Genomic DNA, 27,966 nt, shown 5'->3' on the forward strand with positions numbered 1-27,966 from the left:
ACTCAGCGAACACTGAATTGAATAAGTGTGATTTGGTTCATCGGAGTGTATATCCATATCTGTCATGTGATTTTGACATTGAGTAAGGATGATGAGATTGATTTAGCGCCTTCATGTGTCTCAATCACACAGCTACGGCTTGTGAGCCCCTCAAGGCTTCTCAGGGTGTTCTGATCTCTCCTCCAAACTGCATGAACAATCCCACGTTTGGGGAGACCTGCCTTCTGCGATGTGACACGCCAGGCTTCCAGGTCAGGCCCCAGACTCTCACCCATACCGTGTGCCTGGGTTCCGGGCAGTGGTTGCGTAACGTGTCTCTGGCAACTTGCGTTGGTTAGTGATGTTTCTTTTTTTTTTTTTTTTAATTGATAGCAAAGTCAGGTTCGATTATAAAAAGCTGTATGTGTATAATCATCAGACAGATATGACTGCAATTACATGTCTGAAGGTATTGCATACGAATGGCTATATTAACCAAATTAAATTTGCTGCCTTGATGAGGTGAGTCATCGATGCTTGCCGTTGTATGTATTTTTCTTGAGATTAAGGAAGCCAAAAAAGTCCCGAGCTCTGGATTTTCGGACCGCCCTATAGGTAAATATCAAGTTTCACTTTATGTTACTTTATTGATACTTTATATTCTTTGCCTCCCTACATCTTTTGATTTTTTTTTTATGAATTTGATATCATATGACGATCCTTTGCGACTTTTTGGATTTGTGTCTACAGCTCAGTTGAACTGAATCATGGCAGCCATCTTGGATTCAGTTGACATCAATTATGATATGACTTATTGAGTTGAATCCATGCATAGCCAAGGGATGTTATAGCAGTCGTTGTCGACAATCATGTATACTTTTTTATAAGGACACTTTCTGCAAGAAATTATTTTGAGAATATACAGTTTTACATGTTATTCATAGCATATTTTCTCTCACCAACCTGTCAGCCGAGTTAGTGTGAGAGACATGTCCTTGCAACAGAGATAAAGCTGCATCCATAGCAGTCCACCCTCGTGATCAATTTCTTCACATTTCTTCACATTCTCCACATAGCATCTAGTGTATCATATATTATTAACTCTTAGTTTCACATTTGATAGCTGAATTCCACTCCGGCCTGAAATTCATGTAGATTGACATGAGGATTCATACTCTAGCTCTTAGCTGTTTAAAAATCTGATAATGCATGTCATGAATGAAATCGAGAATCAGCATGCTCGCCTATTTGGTACTGGTTTTCAAATTTAGAAAACTAAAAGTATTGTAGTTGCCACCCAGCAAAGAGTATATGATTACAACTTTCCCACTGCAACTGATTGACAAATTGCCCTACATCGACGTAAATAAGCACTGAATTGATCAGTGTTTTAGTAGTAGCCATGATAAAAAATCATGGGCGTACATACTTGAGCAGGATTCGAACCTACGACCTCCTGATCACCGGACAGGCGTCATCTCCACTAGACCACCGAGCTTTCGCCCGACAGCAAGTGTTGGTTCTAATCCTTATAGCATGCAGCGGGTACTGCTTTGTTATTCAAATTCATGAAAATTCTTCCGTCGAGATGTTTTCATTGCAACTGATTGACAAATTGCCCTACATCGACGTAAATAAGCACTGGATTGATCCGTGTGATGGCTACTACTAAAACACTGATCAATTCAGTGCTTATTTACGTCGATGTAGGGCAATTTGTCAATCAGTTGCAATGAAAACATCTCGACGGAAGAATTTTCATGAATTTGAACTTTCCCACTGTTCTGAACTTTACCTTCTTTAAGGTAGCAAACTGATTTACGTACTATTCAGGGTGCCAACAATTTGTCCGCGCCGGGTCATCCTCCTAGTTGTAAGTTTTGGTGAAATAACTACTTGTTTCATTTCACATCACGAAAGCCCAGCCATGGAAAGTGAAGCACGGATGGAAGACATGCACTCTGGTGTTCTCAAATCCTACTTTGCTCTTCAGATGTCGAACCTATCTCAGGGCTGTAAACTCGAGGTACTCAAATGTGCCAAATGAGCAACCGTGCCGTAACATGGAAACAGCCTGTAGAAGTGAATCGTGGCGAATGCGAGGAGGGGTATCAGGTGGAGCGCATGCATGTTCCATTTCAATGCCTGTGTACATTGCTGTGGTCAACTCAAATGTCTCCTGGCATTGCGTCACTTGTGGGGTGCCCAAAGTCTCTTCAAGCCTCTTTAACAGTCACATGCTGGATACGCCCAATTCCTTGGAGATCTTTTTTTTTTTGTCGCTCGAATCTGATCAAGGGACACCTTCTGCTCCTGCTAGCCCTGGTCTACCTGGCATTCAACCCGGAGGCCAGCAAGCTAAGAATACGAACAACACTAACAAGAACATGAAGATTCTGGATGTTTATTTCCAAAGTGCAAAGAACAACAGCTTAAACAAGGAGGACGAATAGATAACGTAATCGATCCTTTTGAACCTAATAATTGGGACAGAAACTTGGCCGAATGAAAACATTAACCGTTCTGAAGTATTTCCTCCAACAGACAGTGTTAAAGACAAGGATTGAAACGACGGACATGGCGGATGTTTGATATCCCTCAAGATAGAGTTTGTTTTTGAACAACTACCTTTCAGAAATGAATGGGAATGTAAAGCAGCTTTCATCAAACTCCCTTCTGGCGAATGGAAAACTCTGATATTCGGGAACCTTGTATCGTCTTCCCTCGCACCTGCAATACCACTACATGAACAAGTTATGCAGTGCGCAATGCAAGCAATGCAGTAAGCTCTGTCCTCTAGTTAGAAGGAGACCTCAATTTTCCAGAAGTCAACTGGGAAACAGCGTCAGCTGAAGGAAATTGCTATTCATTTGCGACAACAAACCGGTTCCTGGACTGCTAGACAAACTTACGGTTTTCAACAGCTGGTCATATTTCCTATAAAACTGAACAGCATTCGAAACATTTTGGTCCAAACAATAATGGTCTTCTCTTGTGGACAGGTTTGCTGCCTTGTCAGACATTTGTGATTACGATCTCTCATTTAGGTATTCGCCAACATCACGTTTCGGAGACAGAAACCAGTGGAACGCAAAATCTACTTCTGAAATGACGAAGACCTTGTCAGCATGAAACATGAGCGTCTCTCCTTTCAAAAGATATTCACTGAGAAGCCTTCATGGTCAGTTGAAGACATGTAGGTATACGTCAGGGAGTTCCTTACCCAGCTACAACACAAGTATGACCTCTCTGGCGAAGCTCCGCTTTATCTGCTGAGTGAGGCACTTGAGAGATGTGTGGATCCAGGCTTGATGGAAGCGATAAACATCTTGGAGAGGTCATACTTGTGTTGTAGCTGGGTAAGGAACTCCCTGACGTATACCTACATGTCTTCAACTGACCATGAAGGCTTCTCAGTGAATATCTTTTGAAAGGAGAGACGCTCATGTTTCATGCTGACAAGGTCTTCGTCATTTCAGAAGTAGATTTTGCGTTCCACTGGTTTCTGTCTCCGAAACGGGTTCTAGGAACAGTACCCCCTGGAAAACCACCCTCCGGATAACTACCACCCGGATAATTACCCCCCAGGACAATTCCCCCCTAGGGCAACTACCCCCCGGACAACTACCCTCCAAGGGCAATTACCCTCCAGGGTAATTACCCCCTAGGACAATTACCCCCGGACAACTACCCTCCTAGGGCAATCACCCCCCAGGGCAATTCCCCCTTAGGAAAACTACCCCCTGGATAACTACCCCTCGGATAACTACCCCTGGATAACTACCCCCTCGGATAACTACCCCCTGGATAACTACCCCCCGGAAAACTACCCCCTGGGTAACTACCCCCCGGAGAACTACCCCCTGGATAACTACCCCCCGGAGAACTACCCCCTGGGTAACTACCCCCCGGAGAACTACCTCCCGGAGAACTACCCCCAGGATAACTACCCCCCGGATAACTACCCCCCCCCCCCCCCCCCGATAATTACCACCAGGATAATTATCCCCATGTTAATTATGAAAAAACAATGAAACAAACCTTATCTGAATTCGAGTTATTTTATTACAACAACGCAAGTTCCCCTCGGAAACTGTGCGTGATACGCGGAGTGAACATTCAATGATGCGTTCGCTCATGCAGAGACGCTTTAATAATGCTTGTTCCGCTACGCATTTTCGAATGCGATCCGCATTTCGTTATAACGGAGCGCATTTCTTTTGTTTTTCTTTGTCAGTGGCGCTCAGAAAAGACTTCGTGATAACGAAAATTTTGTTATAACCGTCTTCGTTATAAGCGAATTTTGTACCATAGACTTTAATGGCGATAATTTTGGGACCAGAAGTTTTGCTTCGTTATAACGAAATTTCGTTATAACCGTGTTCGTTGTAACGGGAGTGCACTGTATCTTTATTTGTGTACTTCGTCTCTGTCTTAATTTGCTTTCTTTGCATTGTTTCATCAATTTTGTAACTATTTTACTGTTATACCGTTAACGCTCATTTCAGAATTGCCCTACTGCATTATTGGGCATAACAACTAGTATATCAAGGATGTGGGAAGAGATTGTCACCTCCTTGGTATGATCACTGCAGAACATTACCTCCCTTGACAATTACTCCTTATCAAAATTAGGCTCCAAACAATCACCCCTCTTACAATAACTCTCCCCCAGAAAATTACGTCTCTCATTGTTATTTTCGAACACGTTAGCTATTTGAATTGGAAAAAAAAAACATTTTTTCATATCGTCTGGTTTTGGTCGAGACCTAACTTCATGTTTTAAACATCTTTTGGGTGAGATAATTAGAAACCCCTTACGAAATATTAAAGAGCATGTTATTCCAAGAAGGATTCAATTTTTTGAGAAAAAAAAATACTCTTGAAATGGCCGGGATAAAACAGAGCAGCCCTATAATGCAAAAAGGATTCTGTCAACTGCAACTCTCCCTAGATCTATTCAAAAAGAGGGTGCAGGACAAAAGACTTCGTTAACAACTAGGGGTGTTTTGTATAAAATAAAAAAAAAATACCGTTAAACTCGTAATATTTTACTCTTTCTAATGAGACTATCTTATATTTGAACTGGATTTCCTCTTAAAGTGTCGAGAACATTTACATTGTAATTTGAAAACTAGCACAATTCTACTTGTATGTAAAACAAGCTGTAATTTTACTCTCATGACAGATTAGGGCACCTTTTGATAAAAGTTGCCAGTTATGACATCTTGTTAGTATCTAATGATTTCAATAAAACCATGGGTTCTGCTTGATTGATAAGCTCGAGTCACTGACTTGTTACCATGGACCTGTTTTGATCGACCTACAACGATTGGTAATTGTGTGGAACTGACAGCTTGTCAGGACTGATAACTTTCATAAAACCGTGCCCGGATCCTATCAGAAATTATGGCTTTATATCGAAGAGTCCCTCGCTAATGTTAAGGGAATATGAATTGCAGTGAAATCAACTCTCCTTTTCTTATGTTTATCGTCTATCATGTGTTATAACGGTAGAAAATAAATGACAAGCCAAAAGAGTGATGACAGTGTAAGACAAAGGTGCATCCTCTGATATGGTGTTATGAACTTATGGAAAATATACGACGGGTGGTAACTTTCGGGGGGCGGGGAGGGAGGGTTGTCCAGTAGGTAAGTATCAGGAGGGGGCGGGGGGGGGTTCGGGGTATTGTTAATGGGGGGGGGGTGGTAGTTATCCGGGTGGTAGTTATCCTGGGGGTAGTTATCCGGGGGGTACTTATCCGGGGGTAGTTATCCGGGGGGTAGTTCTCCGGGGGGTAGTTACCCAGGGGGTAGTTCTCCGGGGGGTATTTATCTAGGGGGTAGTTATCCGGGGGGTAGTTATCCAGGGGGTAGTTATCCGGGTGGTAGTTATCTGGGGGGTAGTTATCCGGGGGGTAGTCATCCAGGGGGTAGTTACCCAGGGGGTAGTTATCCGGGGGGTAGATGTCCTAGGGGTAATTGCCCTTGGGGGTAGTTGCCCTAGGAGGGTAGATGACCGGGTGGTAGTTTTCCTAGGGGGTAATGGCCCTGGAGGGTGATTGCCCTAGGAGGGTAGTTGTCCGGGGGGTAGTTGCCCTAAGGGGGAATAGACCTGGGGGGTAATTATCCTGGTGGTAGTTATCCGGAGGGTAGTTGCCCAGGGGGTAAGTGCCCGGATACGTCGCCGGAGCCAAGACAAGCCGGGCATCAGAAGACTTCTTCAAGTACCAGCATTGAAGTAAAAGACCAGATCAGCCTAAAAACGTGCCTGCACTGACGATCTCACCAACATCAATTGCTCTAACTCAACATTGAAGTCAAAACGCTTTTGGAGGTTTAATTCTTCAACAGCCGGCTCTGCAATGTTACTCTTCTAAAGAAGCCCCCCCCCCCCCCCACCCCCCCAAGTCTGCATACGGGATCACCTACTCAAAGAGCCTTTCGACAGTAAACATTCTTAACCAAGAGTTTTCGTCTGTCTTCACAAGTTACGACAAGAATAGCATAAAAGACAACGGAAATCCTCAGCCAACAATGAGTTAGATCTCTCTTGAGCCTTATGGGGTCTACAAGTTTCCTACTCTCAGATCTGTACTTTCACAAGGCAACATGTCCAAACTTGATACGTGAAAAGAGCTGACCCTAGAGCTTACACCTTAGGCTACTCTATCAGACCTTACCTTAGTTCCAAGAAGTCATTATTGATGACCGATCTGTAGCAAGTATATTCATCTATCTTTTAAAGGGGTGAGAAAAATCAGGCAACTAAACAGGCTCATTTCTTTAACAGCGAGTGCATGCAATGATCTTGAGCATATCATCTGCAGCGCCATCATGAACCATTCCGAAAGCAACAACATCATGCCAAGGCTCAACATAGGTTCAAATGCGTCGTTCATGCGAGTCACAGTTAATCCTTGCAATCTAAGATCTTGCCAAGGGAACAGGTGAGAAAGAGCAGCATGAAATCATCCTACATGATTTCGATATGCAAGGTTTTAAGTGTCCCACGATTAATTTACAAGGTGTGTTTACCAGGATGCGCGGTACGACTGTTGCAGACGACCGCATGTTTTACTGGTATCGGGAAATGAATGATGTTCAAGATAGCTATGGGCACAGCAGTACCTTGATGCTAGACTGGACTCGTCATAGCAACGCCACAACCAAGAAAGCCAGCTCTGCGAGTGTGTTTCTCCAGCGAGACATCCACCCATGCCTTAGGCAGACTAAAAAACTGTGTTACATGACTTTAGTGCTCCGTAACATAGAGTACGCCTGCGTGGTGCGGGACCATTGTACCGAGGACTCGAGGAGAACATCCGCAGGCTAGAAATGGTCCAAAGCCGCTACGTCAAGTTCGTTAGTCGAGAATTCCGTCGCAAAAACAGTGTAACAGCAATGCTGAGCAAAAGGCAACGACATTTTTTTTTTTCAAGAACGCAGGGCACAATGCAAGATGATGACGATATACTGTATCATCAACCAGAGTATGAGCATACTCCAGACATTCCTGATCCCAATAGTAACATCACTCCGAGGACACACTGAACAACTCCAAATGCCGTTTGCACGTTCTCTTGTCTTTCAGAGATCCTTCTTCCCAGATACTATTGGGTTAACACCCTGTCAGAAGAAGTAGTTACAACAACCTCTGCAAATCTCTTCAAGCGGGAGGTACGGTGCATCCTCCTTCGTTGATAAAGGAGCATTGGTTCTCGACGCGCATATATTATGTGAAAATGTTTAATGCAATATACATTGCAGTTTCCAAAAGATAATGACGAAGAAGAAGAAGAAGAAGATCCCACATTTTTCCTTCAGTCTCTTCCTCTCCCACTTTTTCTCACTCTCTACTTTCAATTTTTGAATTTCAGATATTGAGCCACCAGCTTTCACGGCATGCCCTGCTGACTTTATTGTGTACGTCGGCCGATCGGAACTCATGGGGAATGTCACGTGGCTCGTCGCCGCCGCCGACAACAGTCCTGATGCTGTCATCGTCGATTGTGATGTGGAACAGGGTTTGAAAGCCGAGGGAGACTATGACGTGACATGCGTGGCGACAGATGCCGCCCAAAACACACAGACATGCTCCTTCCAAGTTACTGTCCGAGGTAAGCTTACGTGAAATGCCCCCAACCCACCGCTGAAGAGCGGGAAGTTGCGTTGTATGTCACTGTTCAAATGACATGTATTTGTTTAACTACATTCGTAATCGATATAAATCAATTCAATGCGCTTTTATATCCATACAACAACAAGGTGATACAATACGAATCATTACTAAATCATCAACTGTTAATAGTAAGCATGTTAATAATTGGTCAGTATACTAAATTAAAGGCGGGCATCTCAAATACTTTTTATTTATATTTATAGTGTGTGACCTTGTCTTAATTGTACTTCATACTTCGTACTTCCCATATTAGTTGGAAAATATGTCATTTATTGCTGCTATATCGACAATACCTGTGATTTCCATCATGCAAAGGCCGATGTTCATAGTGTGTGTACATGTATGTGTCTGCGAGTGAGCCCGTGTACATTTTTGGTTCATATTTCAAAGATGTTTTTAAATTGCACCTGTCCCATTATGTCATGTCTTTTTAAAAAGTGTTGTTTTTGTTTTGTTTTGTTTTGTTTTTTGCAATGTTGGTGTATGGAGTGTAGAGAGTATTCTTTTTTTCTTTTTGTTTTCTCCGATCTCCATCTAATAGTGAGGCGGTGCCAGCCATTATCACCACCAGTCTTTGGAAACCTGATTGGATCATGTGACAATACCTGGGGAAGTGAGTGTGAGGTGGGGTGTTCTGTAGGATACACTCTTGTCGGACCACGTAACACAAGCTGTGAATTCACTGGACAGAGCATGCACTGGAAGAGAGATGACATACCATTCTGTGACAGTGAGTTGATAGATAAGTTCCCCTCTTTCCTTTGTTTGATACCCTTTAAATGGAAGGCATTACTAGACTGTCGTTGGACATACAAACACGACCTACATGTAATTTTGTGAAACTATCAGGTTCAGACCAGTTTTAATGACATATCTTTAGAGGGACTAACGTGTCTAGTTTATATTTTCACTCTATGAGCTCAAAGAAACTGAAAAGTTTTCTGTTATTAAATGTTATCATGCTTTATTTCTATATTTTCGATATAATGCGTGATCAAGAGAGGTTTCTACCTCGTATAAAAAAAAGAGAGAAGGCTGTATCTAATCTGTAGTTGATTGATTTCATAATGTGTACTGACTGGTAATTTTGATGCTTTCTCCCAACTTCCCCTACTCAGTTGTTGGATGCGACCCCCTGAACTTGCCCGTTGGGACAAATGTCAATCCTGCCTATTGCACAAATCAGGACAAGATCTACTATGGCACACAGTGCACGTTCTTTTGTCGAGATGGATTGACCTTAGAGGGCACAGTGAGAGACGTGCGATGTGGAACGGATGGCGAGTGGGACACTGATATTGGCAATCTGCAGATTACTTGCAAAGGTGAGCAAACTCATGTACCTTCTTAAAGCATTTAATGAATGTATTTACTTTATATATTTTACGTACATATCCCTATGTAAATACACATGTACGTTCAAATTAGTGCTGGGTTAAAAAACGCGTTTAATTGGTTTGTCTTTTTGAGGAGTACTATAGACTTCAGATAGCTGTCTTCAGATCAAAAACCTGGAGTTTTGCGCAAGACATTTACGTAATGGACAGAACATGGTGGAATTGTCCACAATATTGTTGAGCTTACATGCTTATAATATTTGTTTCGGTTTAAAAAAAACAAACCCACAGAAACACCTGTTAAAAGAGTTACTGAAGTTCCTATAGAAAATAAGAGAAAGGCAAATACCATTATTTTCATGCATTCTTATACATACATGTAGATAAAGTGGCCCCAACTCTGACCTCATGTCCGGGACCAAAATCTGTCACGCAGACAGAAGGCTGGGGAGTGGAGGTGACCTTTAACCTTCCCACTGCACAGGACAACCTGGATGATGAGCTCACAGTGGTCACTAGTCCAGCTGACCTCACCTCTCCCTACAACTTCACTCAAGACACCACAGCAAGCTTCACATTCTCTGACTCTGCAGGGAACAATGTTACCTGTTCCTTCCCCATCTACATTCGAGGTATGAACAGCGCTGTTCTAGCCAAACCGTAATCAGAAGAGAATTATTCATATCAAGCAAGATCAAGTTAGCTCCGATAAAATAAAATCATACAGAAATGTTGGTAGAAGTTTATTTGAATGGGACATAAGATGAAAAACAACTCTAAATTGTCAGGCATTCACAAAAAGTCGCAGCACCTCACATGTAAACTAGCATTTGCAGTCATATTATCACCAAACAACACTTCCGTTGATGAAAATGCTGACGAAGTTTGTACTTTGTTTTTTGACCAATGGCATAGTACAAAGTAAGGACACCTCCTCTTTACGTGAATGTCATTACTGCTTTAAGCCGCCTCAGCTTTGCAATGATTTGTTGCAAAAGTGCAATCCACCCTCTTTACTCATTTCAGCAGGAAAACTTAGTGCGCTTGTCTTTACTTCGAAGGAAAATTTGTTTGACAGTCAAATAACCAATTTGTAATTCGCTCATCTAAGTTGGATCTAGATCAATGTTGAGACAAAACGTACACAATTGAATAATGCAATTAAGAATGAGCTGCTTTTCGATTCTATGATAATGATTTCTTTTTAAAATTATAATGCGTGTAGAGATTGGTTAAAACACTACATGGCAAAGGATACTCTGTTTACTACCCATAACAGAGTTGAGTGAAATATTTCAGCCCGAAAGGACAATCATATGGCATACTTTTTAGGAATCAAAATAAAAGTATATATCGTTCATAACATAATTATTTCTTTTCTGTTACCTCACAGATGAGATCCCACCTGTAGTAGAATTCTGTCCCCCTGACATCTCACGTAATACCAGTGATACCCTAACAGAAGTGACATGGCCCCCTCCCGTCTTTGTAGAGGTAACAGGGGACGACCTCCTCATCACCAGTAACTATGACAACAACACGGCTCTACTTCCGTGGGGTCGACATGTGGTGTTCTACCAGGCCACAAACACAGACAACGGCGAGACCGTGAGCTGTGAATTCTCCATCGAAATCATGCGTAATTAAATTTCCTACATATTTCTTTTTTTTCAGTGGATTCATTCATATGAAAAGTGGAAGAACGTAGCTAGTCTTTAGCTCACCTGACTCTTTGGCTCAGGTGACCTATTGCGAACATTCGTCGTCTGTTGTCGTCGGGTATTCGTTGTGCGTAGTGTATCCTCCATACGGCGTTTACATGTTCAATTCTTAATTTCCAAAAACTCCATGACAGATTTTCACCAAACTTGGCAGATAGCATCCAAAAGGTAAACTCACTGTGTTCAATTGGCACCTGTGTGTCCCCCATGATTCCTGTTGGATCCTCCACCCGTGATTTAGGATTCTTTAAAGTATTTTTCTCTAGAAGTACACTAATAATTGTAATTATTAAATTTCTTCACGTTAGATGTGGGGATATGCTCCTTATGGAGGACTATGGGGGGAGGGCAATGGGACTTTCAAATTTTGCATTTTCATCTTCTTGTGAATGTATGGCCAAATTTTCATCAAGCTTAGCAGGCATTATCAATTGAGTGATGTGATTTCGACAGATGGGCACCAAACTCCACTTGTGTATCCTTAATTACTTAGGGGTACAATGCCCCCGGAAAGATGGGGGTGGGGAGAGAAGGAAGCTTTACAATCTCCTTCTCAGGGGCCTAAAATGATAGGCTAAGTTAGTGCACCAAATTGAGTTGATCTGTGACTGTAGAGTTTCAAGTTTGCTCATGGCAGATATAAAAAAGATGGCCTTGTGAGGGTGGGAGCACAAATGGGACCCTGCTTTCACCATTTGAGCTTCCACTTGAAAACCCAATGTCAGATTTGTCCCAAACATATCAGGTGTTATCGCTGTTTTGAATAAATATTTATCTATACAAATGGGAACAATTCCCCATTTAAGGGCTCCCAGGACACAAAACCACCATATGAAAAAAAAAGTCTTAAAGATCTTCTTCTCCAGTCTTCTTCTTAAAGGTTATAAGCCATATAAGCTATTTTGTTGGTAAGTGTGTGACTGCAGTTTCAAGTTTGTTCATGGCAGAACTATTGGTGAGTTTAGGGGGGTGGGACCAAATTAGGCCCCAACTATTTTTTTTAAACATTTTCATCTCCTTCTTGACAACGAATATTTAGATTTTCACCTAGTCTTGCAGATGCTCTTTGCCACAGTGACAAACTATTATTATGTTTGTGCAGGTGAGCACCATTCCGTCTTGGCGGCACCCTTCTTTGCACAATTTTCCTTACCCTGGGATCCAAATGTTTACGTTTCCATTTTGTTCATAGAAACACATGGTCAACACATGGTCACCAATAAGGCAAGCATTTTCGACAAGGGATCCATGCCTCCATCTCCTTAGAACCCCAGAGGATCCCACATCCCAGAACCCCCAAATCTGCAAAAATAGAAATAAAAAAAGAATTAAAAGTGAAAACAAACAATCAAACTAACAAACAAGCAAACAACTTCCATAAAATCAGATATAATGTGAGTAAATACACTAGTGAGTGTGCTTCTTTTGGCAAATTTAGGGATTGTCCCGTATCGGTGTGCCACGCAGTACAAATATTTTGTGTTGAAATGGAAAAGATTCAACTAAAAAAAAACACACACAGAAAAACGAAACAAAGCAAAAAACACTCAAATGGTCTATTACTATTAGCCCTATAAATAACAATCACAGTGAATAATAAAAAACAAATCTATCAACAGTATTTATGGTTAATTTACTTTGAGCAGTCATTCGAAGAAAAAAAAATGTTTGTTGGGTTATGAATTTCAAAAGCGGAAATTAGATAAGAATGCACTCAATATCTTATCAATAATAGATGTTCTCTGTAGTTCATGCAAATAATATAGATAATGATTGGAATTTCTGAATCGTCATAGAACGGTAAGTCACATGTCTATGTATGGGCCTATAAGATTAAAGATAATTTTGTGTTTATATCAAAATTGGCAGATCGTCGTTAATCTGAGAAAGGTGGACGTGTTGGATTGTATTTTTAACAATTGTGAACTTTAAGCTTGATTGGGATGCAACATGGTTTTAGGAAAAGGCAGTCCATATCTCGTGCCTTAATAAATCTTATGCAAAATGAACTTTTGACTTAAATAGAAAATAAAGAAAGATTAAATCGGTATATGTTTACGTTTGGATGAAAGTTTTCACTCTTGACCAAGATATTTCACATATCTCACTTTTTTTTTTGTGAGATAGTGCAAAACCTCTTATGAAATATGAAAGAGCATGTAATTCCATGAGGAATTCAACGTTTATTTGATGAAAACTGGTCTTGAAATGGCTGAGATATCCAAAACAGAGCGATTCCAATAAAGTATGGGACCATGCCTTTTATTACGATCGCTTTGTTTTACTCTGATTTTGGATGTTTCAGTCACTCCAAACCCGATCTTCCATCTAATAAACCTTGAATTCCTTTTAAAATGGTATGCTCTTGGTATCTCACCAAGAGTTAAAAGCCCAATTCTCATCTTAACCAATACTTTACCATCCCTAAGATGAATTTGTGTAATATGCAAGGAGTTGTTTTAGATTTATTCCGTAGTTATATTATCAAACAAAGTGCAATATGTTGTTGTTGACGATATTCATTTATTTCATCTAATAGCAAAGATTTGAAGTGTGAAGAGTGACAAGGATCAATGTTTGGACCGCTTTTATTCTGTCTATATATGTGAATGACTTATGTAATGCCTTTATGGAGGAAAAACGTATATTCATTCTGTCTGCAAATTATGTACTGTTTGAATAGGAAATGAGGGTATCTACGGAAAAGACACTGGTTTCTACTTGCCCTTTAGGAACATTATACTATTTAATCTCGAGAAAACTGAAGTTGTGTATGTAAGATCTCGGAACAAGTCCTCAACAACTTTGTGTGTCAATGTTTGTGATATTCGTGTGCTGTAAATTTCCAAGGCACGTGACCTTGATGTCATTATCCAAATGATCTTAGTTTGAAACCTCACATCAATAAGATATGCAAATCTGCAGTCATGGGTCTTCACAGGATTGGAAAATTGAGATACTTTCTCGATAAAGCAACTACAGAAAATTTGGTGTTTATTTTCAATCATTTGGATAATGATAATGGTTCCCCATTGGGGTTCCAGACTCTCAGCTGAGAGGACTCCAACGGATACAGAATTCAGCTGCATGGCTGTTCATGAAAAAGGAAATTTGATCTTATAACTCCCATTCTTCATAGTCTTCACTGGTTGCCGATTAAAGCTCGTATCAAGTTTAAAATTTTGGCCCTTGTACTTTTCAAATGTTTTCGTGGAAATTCCCCTGCGTACCTCAGTGAATTCATGAAGCCATATCATTCCGGTCATACTCTGCGCTATAAAAAAAAAAGATAAATAAATAAAAATCCTCTTCGAAATAAGTGCTAAACTTAGACACTTGGTGATAAGGCTTTTCAAAAAACATGGCACCATCACTATGGAATACTCTCCCTCTTAGTATTAGATGCATTACAGATTTTGATAAATTCATATCTGTGTTAAAAACTCATATTTTTGATAATTGTAAATTTATGTGGATAGAGAAATATTTGTTTCTATACGTACACCCAAAGAGACTATCTATGGTATTATGCTTTCTAAGAACTGATTATTATTATCATTATTGCTATCATTAGTCTATACGGTTCCGCTTTTTATTTTGACGTTTTGATGTTTTTGTATAGCTATAGCCTGCAAAGAATTGGATGTCCCCAGCAATGGGGCCCTAACGTGTGACCAGTGGGCACACGGTCGCTACTGCAGCATCTTTTGCAACGCACAGTTCGACGTACCTCGACTTCCCTCCGGCATGACACCTCCAGTGCACTATGTGTGCGGTGGCTCAGGATTGTGGAGTCCTCACTCCTACGTTCCTGATTGCTCCGGTAAAGTCAGAATCTGCTGGTGGTGGTTTTCTTTCCTTAGCCTTCATTCCCCTTCTCCAGCACTCTTCCTCCTAGACCACTACTCTTTGTCCCTCTCGTCCTCTGTTCTCCGTCCCCCTTCCTCCTCCTTCCCATTTTTATCGTCACTCATTCAGGAGATTCACAAAACCAGGCTCAACTGTCGATGTATTTGGGTAAATTGCGAGAAGTCTCATTTGAAAACAATATCAAAACACGATATAACGCAAACTTGATATTAATAGAGTTATTTGAAAATGCCAAATGATAAGTTTTAATTATCATTTTGATAACAATGTCTCATTAAAAAAAAAAGTAGTCTGTTTCACTACTCTTGAAACTATCAATTATGCATGATGGCCTAAAAAGAAAACAAACAATCGTCTTCCATTTGCATTGTGTACATGTTCTCACAGAGAACGGGAAGCTGTCAAGATATCAAAAGGAGACCTGACTCGGTAATGCGAATTTCGTGGTTCTTTTCTTCGCTCATGAAATTATCAAATTTTCTGGGGTATTCGTAAATCAAGCGGATCAATGATGCAGGAACCGACGTCTTTGAAGGGTTGTATGAGCCCATAATTATTTGTTAAATCAATTTGTGATTCTTGTAAAGAGGTAAGACGACCGGGGAGGAGCAATCTTCCCAGTGAACTCCTGTACTTCACTGGTAGCTGTGGGACACAGGAGACTCGGGACGAGATAGCTGCTGCTTTCCTACAGATTCTCCTCAACACAGACTTCAGCGACATCTGCACCCAGACTGACCAGTGCACTATGGAGAACGTGAAAGTCACGTGCGGAGATATGTCTGCTACCAAGAAGCGTCGACGAAGACGACGACGAAGTGGTCATCAAGCTTTCCTACCGGACAGTCGAGAGGAGGCGATGCCGGTGCCGAGTGACAACATGAATCGAGCTAGGCGTGATGTCAACATCCAGTTGGTAATTGCAGTGGAGTGGGACTTCGTAGCTAATGTGAACCAGGACCCGAGCTTGGGCAACTTTGAAGCAGTCATTGAAGCCGACACCTTGATGATGAAGATGTCCGATGTCATCCAGGAGGAGATTGATGCTGGAACATTTCCCTCCCTCGATGTCCCCGGCTCAAACCTCACGCTTGACGAGTCATCTCTGACCTTTGGCAAATCAGAGGTCTTGTGTGATCACGGCTTCACGGCAGACAACAATGATCTTCACTGCGGTAAATTCACTATGTCTGCCTCAAACTAAATTTTATTACCAATATCACATTCATTTTTATGCGACTTAAAGGAAAATGAACGCACAATGTGTTACAACAATAATATATAAACATACATAGTCATTATGATTACATGGAACTATTCGTTCAAAATTATTCTCGTTTTGAAAAGATGTCCCTATCTAGCACGTCTAGAATCACTGTTCAAGGATTTTTTTTTCTTTAATACTCTTTGGCGTTCTCGTCTCATGATAGATTCTGATGAAATTTCTACCTGTTCATTTTTTTTTTAATTTCACTCTTGATATCAAAATAGTCTTAAACACTTTGTTGCTAGTTCTGCCGGCTACCACTCTTCATAGAGTGTTTCGAACTGTTTTGTCTGGAGCTAAATGTGATTTCATGTGACGAAACAGAGTTAGAGGGTCAGAAGAGGGGGAATATGTTTCCTGGAAGGGGATTGGATGAAATAAAAACGTCACAAAACAAACAAAGAAAACTAGTGATATCAAAATTTCTTAGGGCATATTCAAGCATATCCATGTGAGTATTAATGTGAAACACCTTATATCATTCTGATCTGTATTCTGAGGTTTGTTCGGGACAACGTACAATATCTATATTATTCAGTATTCGGTGTCTCTGAAAATGGATCACGACAAATAATTCCATTCTTTTTGTCCCCGCCGAACGAGTTCGAGCAGGTGACTATGAAACGGGCTCCGTACGTGTGTGTGTCTGTGCGTCCGTGCGTCCGTCCGTGTGTGCGTCCGTGTGCGATCAAAATGTTCAATTTGCGACTTCTCTGTCATTTATGAGCCAATTTTGATTCTGTTTGCTTTATATGATAGCACTACATGGGAGCTTTGAAACTTCTACACAGAATTTCAGTTGTGACCTTTGGCCTTGACCTTTGACCTATATTGTACATTTTGCTACAAAATGCTACTCCTTCGCCATTTCTAACCCGATTTCGATTCCGTTTGCTTTATGTGATGGCACTAGGTGAGGACTTCAAAACTTCTCCACAGAATTTTGATCTTTGACTTCTTTGACCTTTGACCTTGATTTTTGACCTATATTGTACATTTTGCTACAAAATGCTACTCCTTCGCCATTTTTAACCCGATTTCGATTCCGTTTGCTTTATGTGATGGCACTAGGTGAGGGCTTCAAAACTTCTCCACAGAATTTTGACCTTTGCCTTTTTTGACCTTTGACCTTGATTTTTGACCTATATTGTACATTGGCTACAAAATGCTACTCCTTCGCCATTTCTAACCAGATTTCGATTCCGTTTGCTTTATGTGATGGCACTAGGTGAGGGCTTCAAAACTTCTACACAGAATTTTGACCTTTGACTTCTTTGACCTTTGACCTTGATTTTTTACCTATATCGCACATTTTGCTACAAAATGCTACTTCCGGCGGGGACATATATTACGCAACGCGTAATTTCTACTTTTTCTTGTTTTACATTAAAACCCTTTGTGAAGAATCGAATATTGTTTGAACACTCACGAAATTGCATGCGCATATCTGTTTGCGTATTATGGTGCATTTGTATGATATAAACGCAAAAGGCGGAGATACTGTGTCTAATTTGTCTCATGTTGCCTGCTCACAGTGCCCTGTGTAGCCGGGACTTTCTATGATAATGTGACCAAAGTTTGCCAGCTGTGCCCTAGGGGGTCCTACCAGGAGCTTGCTGGTCAGAGTAACTGCGTGCCCTGTGAGGAAGGCCAGTCAACAGAGGGGGAGGGCGCCACCAATGCCACCCAGTGTAGAGGTAAGATACAGTACCCCGTACCCCTTTCCCTCTTTCATACACCAGGCCAGGGTGGGACCTATCAAAACTTAAACAATGGCATTCTTGTCAACAGGAATATATAAAAATATCTTTAGAATGAAAATATTAATATGTTTCGAGAGAAAATTTTGGGTCACAATCCACTGATTTTGTTTGGGAAAAGATGAATCAGCACAAGTTTCTTTAATACGTTAAATCAGTGAAATATCTGTACAAAAATTGTGAAATTGGTTTTCAGTGCTCTTTAAAAAAAATTCATTCTGCACGGCTTGCATTTGAGTGAACTACACATATAAAAATGTACAAAAGACTGTCTTATAACGCATCGTCTTATCTTTTCATACAGTTTTTTTTTACACTCTCTTAATAGAAATGAAGGCATTGCGTTTTTAATCAGATAAATCTTCATTTCGGTGATAAAGAGGACTTTCAAACATCTCCACTGTTGTCTCTTTGTTCATCATCAGATGTGTGTGAGGCTGGTTACTTCTCCACGTCGGGGTTGGTGCCCTGCACGGAGTGTGAGGTGGGAACCTACCAGCCGATGGCTATGAATGACTCATGCCTGCCTTGCCCTAATGGCACCTCTACGGAGACTCTTGCTGCCATTTCATCAGATCAGTGTCTTGGTGAGCAAATTAAAGCCGCACCCCATTTACACTGGAAGTAAAAGCCCTGTTTGAAGGGGAGACACGTTTTCAGCTGTAAGCCTGTAACGACATCGGTCTCACATGCGCACCTTAAGTGATTGAAATTTTTGTAAAGCGACGTAATCAGGTCTATGATTGCCCGCTTCTTGCAACATATTTAGAAAGGAATCAGTCCACATTATCATATCTATGAGAAGTGGTGACATTTTTTTTCTTTAAAAGAAAAGAAAATGACATCACTTCTCACGAGAACACTGTCTTTGCACCTACAAAGGCTTAAACTGACCTGTGAAACTGACTATCGAGTGCTAGAAAAAAAAACAGCGCAGGATTTAAAATTTCTGAAGTTTAGAGAGGAGTTATCTGATAACTCCTTGGTATAGCGTTACTCCAAGCCGAATGTGACGTGAGAATGAAGACTATTAGTCTGTTACCCCGACGACTTTCCAAAGAAAAAAAAAACATACTAGTGTTTGTTAGGGTTATTGGAAAGTTTTGAGATGACATCAAAGCAGGGGGAAATAGTCGTATGGCAACAACAAAAGATAATAACAAGAACAACAAACAAAAAAACGATTCACTAATCTTTGTCTCCAAAACATTAAGCGCTCTTTTAGGGGACAGAGGAAAAAATGAAGGCCCACATTCTGGGTGAAAACAGCCGTTCCAAAGGGAAAACGTCGATTCCCTCAATATGAGTACATTAAAAAAAAATGAAAAGGGACACTGGCTTGACTCAGAAAACGGGCATTTTAAACGTTCACCTGGGCGTTCTCAAATTCAAGGTGGTGTATGCCCTGTTTCGGCGTAAAATGTGTCCCCTCGATAAATTGCTCACTCTTTAACTGTCTTTTATAATATAACGTGTTTTATGTGCAAAATAAAATCACTTTCAAGGCCAAAATGAAAAAGTAGGAGAAATAAAAAAAGGTTATTGTGCTAACGCTGGAGAGAGCACCGCTGAAGAAGATTCAAACAATGGGACATTTCTTTCGTTGTTGTAATCTTACTTCACTTCATTTTTTTTTTATTCACAGGGGGAAGAAGAGGGAGAGGGGTGAGGTGAGCCGTTCTGGCATGTTTGCTTTTGAGCTCAATTTCAGGTTTTATATATATATATATATATATATATATATATATACACATATATATATATACATATACATATATATATATACATATATATATATATATATATGTATATATATAACATATATATATGTATATATATATATATATATACATATATATACATATATATATATATATATATATATAGAGAGAGAGAGAGAGAGAGAGAGAGAGAGAGAGTTTAAAAAAAATCAATGTTTTTTGGTCTCTTTCCTTGTATACCTCTCCAAGAATGGTGCAGACCGGGTTCCTTCTCTCCAACGGGTCTTGCTCCCTGTGAATACTGTCCCGTGGGATCATTCCAGAGTCGGCGTCAGCAGAAGTCATGTGACCTGTGCCCAGGTCACCTGAGTACACCAAACCGCGGGGCACATGATGTTCAAGATTGCATAGGTTTGTGTCAGCTATAAACACAGACACAAATGGTTGGCAGATAACGATCCTAGTCACAAATCCTTAGCTTAAAGGTATTAGCCCACATTTGCAAACCCACGAAAATCAAAACTGCATAAAACAGGTCCAATATGACTTCAAGTACAAGTTATAACAGTAACATACCTCACCTGTTGCTCTTTCTCTATACCATTCGATAAAAGAGAGAAAATCATCGTTTTAAAATCAATTTTCAAACCGGGTCAACCCGACCCAAAATCGAATTACGAGCGCGGGCTACCTACGTACATGTAACTTACACATGTATCGCATGCATGTAGTAGGGGAGACCGGGTCTAGTTGTTACACGGGCAAGTTGTTACACTGTCATTTTCTCTATTATGATCAAAAGAGGGCGTTACAAGTAATATCAAATCAAAACGTATAGCCAACGATCTCTGCATGCGAAATCTGGCGTTGCCTGGACGTCACATCATGTAGAAGGTATAGGTCCAAAAAACACTTTTTTACCTCTCCGAGTAAAATTTTGAAAATTCGATTTTTCTTTATTACACCAAATCCATTCTTCTCCAGTAAGTGATGAGTATGTGGTTGAAAGAAACGTGTTTTGGCTGTCTTTTGGTGAAATTATCAACACGTGATGTTTGATTGTTTATTGGCCACACGTGTGAAAAGTTTTTGAAAACGCACTGGGCAAGTTGTTACAACAACTTGACCCGTCTGGAGAATCGAGTGGTATAACAACTTACCCCAATGCACTTTCAATTGAATCTATGGTTATACACACACACACACACACACACACACACACACACACACCCAACACACACATACACCCCAGCATAGGCTAACATGCACACCCAGACAGGTTAATATTAAGAATTACCTAACACGTCAGATCTGCATTACCCGATTTGAGTTGACTTTCTACGGTGTAACAAAGTACCCCATGTGCTGTAACAACTTACCCCAACATCGGGGAAAGTTGTTACAAAATTTTGTGTTTATTGATTACGTAATATCTTGTTTATGTTATCTGGACTTCCAAAGTTTGTACTGTTTTTAATTAAAGGAGGAAATAAGGTATCCTCAAAGCAAAAATGAAGCCGATTCCTCTATTCGTTTTTTGTACAGACCTAAAAATGTGAAAATTGTAACAACTAGACCCGGTCTCCCCAACGTACGTGGACCGGAGCTAGCGAGCGTTATACGCATGCATACGGTGCATTTTCATTTTTTTTAATGAAAGTATAATTGGAACGAAATTTTGCACAGGTGTTACTGCAATCATACCCAAACTCCATGCTAACTATGAGACCAATTGCTGCAGGTTTACAAATGTGGGCTAATACCTTTGATAGTGCTGATTTACGTGTAAATATGATTACGAAAATATAGCCATCTCGGAAAGTCATAATATTTGATTTTGTGATATTTCTACTTACTCAAGTGGTTTCAAGTTGTTCATTACATTACACTAGGTTCATTCATTCATTTCATTAATTGGTGACAGTAGAAATAGCCAGAAATAGCCATACCATTTTTCCTCTTCAGTATAAGCAGTATAGATACATACAGAAAATGTTGTAAATGGTATCTATGGTTTCGTTTTTCTTCCTTACTCCTATATGCACATAATTTAATTATAAATCCTGCAGTGATGTTTATACCTTTGTATCCTTAGGAATTTTCAGGAGACTCCTATCTGAAAGAAATGCAGAAAAATAGGCAAAGGTATATTGCTACCCTACTTGCATTTTCTCTCTTTTTTTTTCCTCCGAAGATTGATTTGCTTGTTGAGCACACATACTAGTTGTCAAAGATAGACAAATTTACACTCACTTTCTCGTATACAGACCAAGATGACTGCGCTTCTGAGCCATGCCACAATGGCTCTACTTGCGTTGACCTTGTGGACAGCTTCCGGTGTAACTGTGCACCTGGCTTTGAGGGCGTGACCTGTGAAGTGGATATAGACGAGTGCGCTTTGCTACAGCCGTGCCAGCGAGGGGGTACTTGCATCGATCAGATCAACGGCTACTCCTGCACCTGTCCAGAGGGCTTTAACGGTATGGAATTAAGACCTATGACTTCACAATTTTAAACCCTCTAATGTGTTATCTCTATAAGGATGGTTTTTGATTTCTTGAATCAAATAATAACTATGCCTCATCATTTACTTTAAGGAAAATCTAATTCCCTTCGAACGAATTGGGATTACCGGAGAAGCTTAGCTTCCTCAGAGAAAGACTCTGATAGGTGACTACTATCATCTTCACAGATTTTGTTATCTCCCATACAGGGACTAACTGTGAGGGAAGCATAAATATTTGCGACAACAATTATTGTCTGAACGATGGGAAGTGTATCGCCTCAGCCACCGATATCGAATGCCAGTGCTTGGAAGGTTATTATGGCAGCCGCTGTCATCTTCAAACGCAGCTGTGCCTTGCAAGCCCCTGCCATAATGGTGGCACCTGTCGAGAGATGCCAGGCGAGGTTCCGGGGTACGAATGTGACTGTGCGTCAGGCTTTTCAGGTGTAAACTGCTCGCGAAATATCAACGAGTGTCAGAGTCAGCCATGTAGGAATGGAGGAATCTGTATTGATGAAGTCGATGGTTTTAGCTGTGCTTGCACTCATGGTAAGGAGCATTTTTCTGAAATTTGGTAGAATGGGCTCAATAACTATTATTTTGTACGGAGTAATTCCAAGGAGGAAATGATATTATTATAACATGTATGAGGAAAAACATAGCAATTAATTGTGAGGGTATAGGTCAGAGCTCATTCGTTCTTCCTGAATATCAACCTTTAGCTCATATTCGTAATGGGTTAGGGTTAGGCTTTTGTGTCATCTCCACATAATCTTTTATGTGTTTTTTTTTTCTTAAGTATGTATTTCTATATCCACTAAAATCCGATGTCCAATTCTAATAGAATTTAGCAGAAATCATCATGACAGATGGGAAATGACAAGTGATTCAAAAGATTCAAGTGAACACCAAGGTGCCTACAAGTGACTAGATTTCATTTCAGATACCAAGAGACATTGTGCATAGTTTATCAATGTGGCAGTGGAGGCCCTAATATACACCAGGGGCGTACTTTGGGCTTGGACCCAAGCGATTGTAGACGTTCTCATGTTCTTTTTAAGTATGCATGGTCAGACTTTCACAATCTTTTTAGAGGAATCGTTTTCGGGGTAGAGAAGCAAAGTTGTAAGTAAAGATGATTCAGGTAACCCCCAGAATTCGCAGCAATGGTCCGAATGACCAAAGAAAAGGTGTCATTTAAACGATTTCAATCTCCGGAACTGGAGTAAGTACAGAAGAATCTGCAGTGTCTAGAGTCTAGACACTCCCCAAGGTAGATAGCGTGGGTTCATTACAGCAACAGGGGAAAAAAAAAACTAATTTTAAGAATTGTACGGCAATACCCCAAGGATCCAATACACTGATGTCAGATGTAAGTAATTAGGCACCCTGGAGATTGTGTGTGTAGATATTCATAGGAGAGAGATGACAAATTCCATGACGGATCCAGGAGTGGGCAAATTTGAATGATGACATTTCTTTTTCTTTTATTGCATCATAAGTGTATTGTTCCGCATTGTAAAGTATCACAGTGATGATACAGTGCGCTCCCGTTATAACAATCACGGCAATAACGAAATTCCGGTTACAACGAATTAAAAATTCAGGCCGCAAAACCGTCCGTTCTGCTTTTATTTTGTATTTGTTTGGTTATAACGAAAATTCGATACAACCGAAAGAAATCTGTACACGTCCCGAGGACTTCGTCATAACGGGAGCCCACTGTGTAGACGCTAGGAGGCCGCATTAATGAATGGTGTGATGTAGTGATAGACTCAAGACCTATGCAACAAAACCAAGCAGACAAACAAACTTGGCACAGCTCCATGGTCATACCTGCATCGACCTACATTTGAAGTTGAACAAGGGGTCGTTGAATCGTTTTATCGTACAGTCCAGGTGATAATAGAGCCTCCGTGGACTTGCTTTTCTTTTCCTTTTCCTTCAGAAGCATTTTAATCTTCAAAAGATGCTCTTTCCATTTCAGAATGCAATATTTCATTCCTTTTTACTTGTAGGGTATACCGGTCAACAGTGTGAAATAGACATGGACTTGTGTGTCGGCCACTCCTGTTTCAACAACGGAACATGTTTTGACCTCGGTGACACCTACGAGTGTCTGTGTCCCCCGGGATATGCCGGGGAGCAGTGCGAACGAGAGAAGAGTGCTTGCGATGATGAGCCGTGCCAGAACGGTGGTGTGTGCTCGCTTGGTGAGGATCCGGGACTGGACTTCAACTGCACTTGTCAGTCTGGGTTCATGGGTCGTAACTGTGAGGTCAGCCAGGATGACTGTGCCTCCGGCCCCTGCTCAAACGGAGCGACTTGTGTGAATGGGATTGACAGCTTTAATTGTACATGCGCAGACGGTTTTAAGGGTAAGCAATAACGATTCATACCAGCAAAGTTTCCTGCACAAAACAAAATAATGATGCATACAATGGAAATGACAAATTCCATTCACACTTATTTCGTCTTTATTTTCACCAAACATTTGGGTGTTCACACAAATCGCTCAATATTTCACCAAATTCGTCTGAGTTCTTTAACCATGCACGAGCATGTTACGTTCCGCTTCAGTGTCATTTATGTAGCACAAATTAACTTTTAATCATTGCGGCTTCTCGTTTGCTGGACCAGGGCCAACATGTGAGGAAAACGTGGATCTCTGTGCCACCCAACCATGCAGCGCCAATGCTACTTGCCTGTCGGTGATTGGGGGATTCCATTGCATCTGTCGCCCTGGATATCGGGGTGTGGACTGTTCCGAGGTGTCCGACTTCTGTGAAGTGGGGGACAGATGTCTCAACGGAGGAACCTGTGTGAACGGGATTGATTCGTATTCTTGCCAGTGTCGCGGTGGTTTCCAAGGTAGGACTAGGAGCGGGAGTTATAATTTGCTTTTTACACGACCTAAGGTTTGCAGCTGGCACTACAGAGATACATAATATATATTCAATGTTTAGATTGTTTACTCTTATCAGAGATGCAACAGATACTGGCTTGTTCATATCACTTTTGACATATGGAATTATTTACATGTGTGGTCAAAGGACCATTATTGTGTTTAAAAGATTCCCGTGATAAAAAGATATGCATTACACAAAATATACAATAATTTTTTTTATATAACAGAACCCAAGGTTTCAATCTCAAACAGTTAGTGAAAAAAAAAAACATGTTTACGTAGTTTACGTACATTAGGGAGATCATCATTAGAATGAAATCATGAACCAATGAGTCACGTGAATTGAATTCAACGACGTTTTTATTTCAATTGTATTGCAGTCGGTTACTGAACTGCACGATAATTCATGTATATACAAAACTGACACAAGGGACACAGATATTTTGATACATACATTTATTTGTCCAGGATAGGGACGTGTCGAGAGGAAGAGCAGAATTCAAAAAGAGAGCAATACTGTGAAAGACAGAATGAAAAGCGACAAAGAAGTAAAAATAAGGACGGGAGAGATGAAAAGAAAGAGAAGAAAGGAGGGAGTTCTTGTAAAGACAAATACATGAACATTATATCTTAAACAAAATTTATACATTATCTCCTATATACGTTTTTTTTCTTAACATCCAAGCAGTATGTGTGTACACTTAACATTGTAATTTCCTATGAGCTGTAGATGAAACTATTAGACTGTTCGTTGCTGTTTCTGTCATTAACGTAAGTCAGTTTCAAACATATGTCAGAATATCAGATGGACGATCAACGTAAAGATTTTTTTTTCACGGTATCCCTGTATTATACAGGTCCTAGTTGTGAAGTGGACATCAATGAGTGTGCCAGTGAGCCCTGCTTTTACGGGTCAACCTGCCTGGACATGGTGGGGAACTTCTCTTGTGAATGTGCCCCTGGGTTTGCTGGAATATTGTGTGATGAAAACATCAACGAGTGCCTATCTAGGTAAAAGAGATATAGGTTGTAATGATTTCTTTCATCAAAATTTAATATTGTAGTCATGATAGTTTTATCGTCTTTAGGTGATACAATTTTGTATATCCAAAAACGATATGCCATGAACATTCTTCTCAGCCATTCATTACTGTAGGGAACAAGAGGTCATTTTTTTTCCTCGTCTACCCACTAAACAATTTGTAAAGGTAAAAGATTGACTATCTTTGCTATTTATGGTCACAAGTCATCATCAATGCTATTACTCGTTGCATATTTCATTTTTCATTTCAATTAGAAGTTTCCTCTCAAATTGTAGAGTGTTGTATTTTCAACATACACCCATGACACTTAAATGTAACACAAATTTTGTAAGTTCAGTATAACAAAGACTATAATGATATCATATGATAGAATGTGAATTAAAATCAATCTGAAGTACGATAAATTCATAATAGATGATCAATATTATGTGCAGCAGGAACCTACATAAAAAGCAGATGCTTCTGGGGTAGATCCCCCCTAAAAAAAGTCAAACACGATCAGTTACATTCACACTGTTGACTGCAAGCACGCGAGTGCACCTGGGCAAGCGTGCGTGCACACAGTCACAACAAAGAGAAAAGAAAGAAAAGGAGAAGAAGAAAACATTAACATGAAAATAGTGGACAAAATACATGAAGAAAGTCGTATAAAATGCTTGGGGTGATATGGACAAGGAAATAAGGAATGAAGACCTGTAATTTAGCGACAAGTTTGATAGGTGCTCAGGACTAAGTTCGTCAGCTACATCTTAGCGCATTGCATATATTGTTTTTCAGAGCAGCTAGTATAAATGCGAGGTAAACTTTCCATTTCGTAATTATGATAAAGTATCAGACAACACTGATTTTCAGGATTCGAAAATTAGGCTCACATATAACTCAGCAAAACTTGTTATTCTACCCTTTCCAGCCCGTGTTTCAATGGGACTTGTGTAGATGGCTTGGACTCCTTTGTCTGCGAGTGTAACCAAGGTTACTCGGGGACCTTGTGTGACGCAGTTATAGACTTCTGTGTTGACGAGCCTTGTTCAAATAATGGTGTATGTACCAACAGTCTTGCTGGGGCTAGGTGAGTTTAGTGCTCTCTTCTATTGCAGCTGCTCTTTGAATATTCAGAATTTAGACACTAGTTCCATTAAAATACATATCCACAGCTATTAAAAGAACATTGCACCATTTTGGTTAACGTACAAGATAACTTTTTGAAACGAAAACTGATTCATGCTTGAGTCTACATGTCTTTCACTCCCTAACAGACTTTTAAAGAGTCACTAAGCTTATTTTTTCACTACTTTCATATTCGTACCTTCATTATATAAGACTGACTGTCAAAAGAGCAGATTTTAATTCCCAGATGATAGGAAAAGCGTGGTACCATTTAAAAATATGCAAAGTTATTACGTAGTGTATTTAGATTTGGACTACTCCGACTTTGCCATTGAAAGACAGCCAACACTGTAATTTACCTAACATGACATAAAGTACTATGAATGAAAATAATTATGATTATTGTGTATTCTTGGGTGAATTAAGAATAAGATATGTGACTATCTGTTAATGTGAAACATGAAATCAGTTCGAAATTGACGCTTACAGAAATAGTTGCGTCCAAATTAATTGCAAGTTCCCTAAAAGTGACCTTTGAAAAAAAAAACCAGTAGATAAATTTGTC

At 40.2% G+C, this 27,966-nt stretch overlaps 1 protein-coding gene across 1 annotated transcript in view; it reads left to right on the plus strand.

Moving 5' to 3' along the window:
• Positions 1 to 27,966, plus strand: part of LOC139730284 (uncharacterized) — a 77,046-nt gene that overhangs the window by 21,320 nt on the left and 27,760 nt on the right. The window contains exons 16-32 of the mRNA XM_071641163.1: positions 133 to 333; positions 7,860 to 8,099; positions 8,703 to 8,891; positions 9,280 to 9,486; positions 9,882 to 10,130; positions 10,892 to 11,137; positions 14,842 to 15,042; positions 15,677 to 16,264; positions 17,892 to 18,053; positions 18,542 to 18,703; positions 20,087 to 20,248; positions 22,105 to 22,317; positions 22,551 to 22,892; positions 24,362 to 24,721; positions 24,984 to 25,214; positions 26,109 to 26,262; positions 27,205 to 27,363. Coding sequence (XP_071497264.1) covers positions 133 to 333; positions 7,860 to 8,099; positions 8,703 to 8,891; positions 9,280 to 9,486; positions 9,882 to 10,130; positions 10,892 to 11,137; positions 14,842 to 15,042; positions 15,677 to 16,264; positions 17,892 to 18,053; positions 18,542 to 18,703; positions 20,087 to 20,248; positions 22,105 to 22,317; positions 22,551 to 22,892; positions 24,362 to 24,721; positions 24,984 to 25,214; positions 26,109 to 26,262; positions 27,205 to 27,363 — 4,066 coding nt within the window. The remainder of the gene's footprint in view (positions 1 to 132; positions 334 to 7,859; positions 8,100 to 8,702; positions 8,892 to 9,279; positions 9,487 to 9,881; positions 10,131 to 10,891; positions 11,138 to 14,841; positions 15,043 to 15,676; positions 16,265 to 17,891; positions 18,054 to 18,541; positions 18,704 to 20,086; positions 20,249 to 22,104; positions 22,318 to 22,550; positions 22,893 to 24,361; positions 24,722 to 24,983; positions 25,215 to 26,108; positions 26,263 to 27,204; positions 27,364 to 27,966) is intronic.

Source organism: Diadema antillarum, unplaced genomic scaffold (assembly GCF_040938485.1).
Source record: "Diadema antillarum isolate AM-2024a unplaced genomic scaffold, OU_Dant_1.0 seq00000300_RagTag, whole genome shotgun sequence".
Classification (NCBI taxonomy): Eukaryota; Metazoa; Echinodermata; class Echinoidea; order Diadematoida; family Diadematidae; genus Diadema; species Diadema antillarum.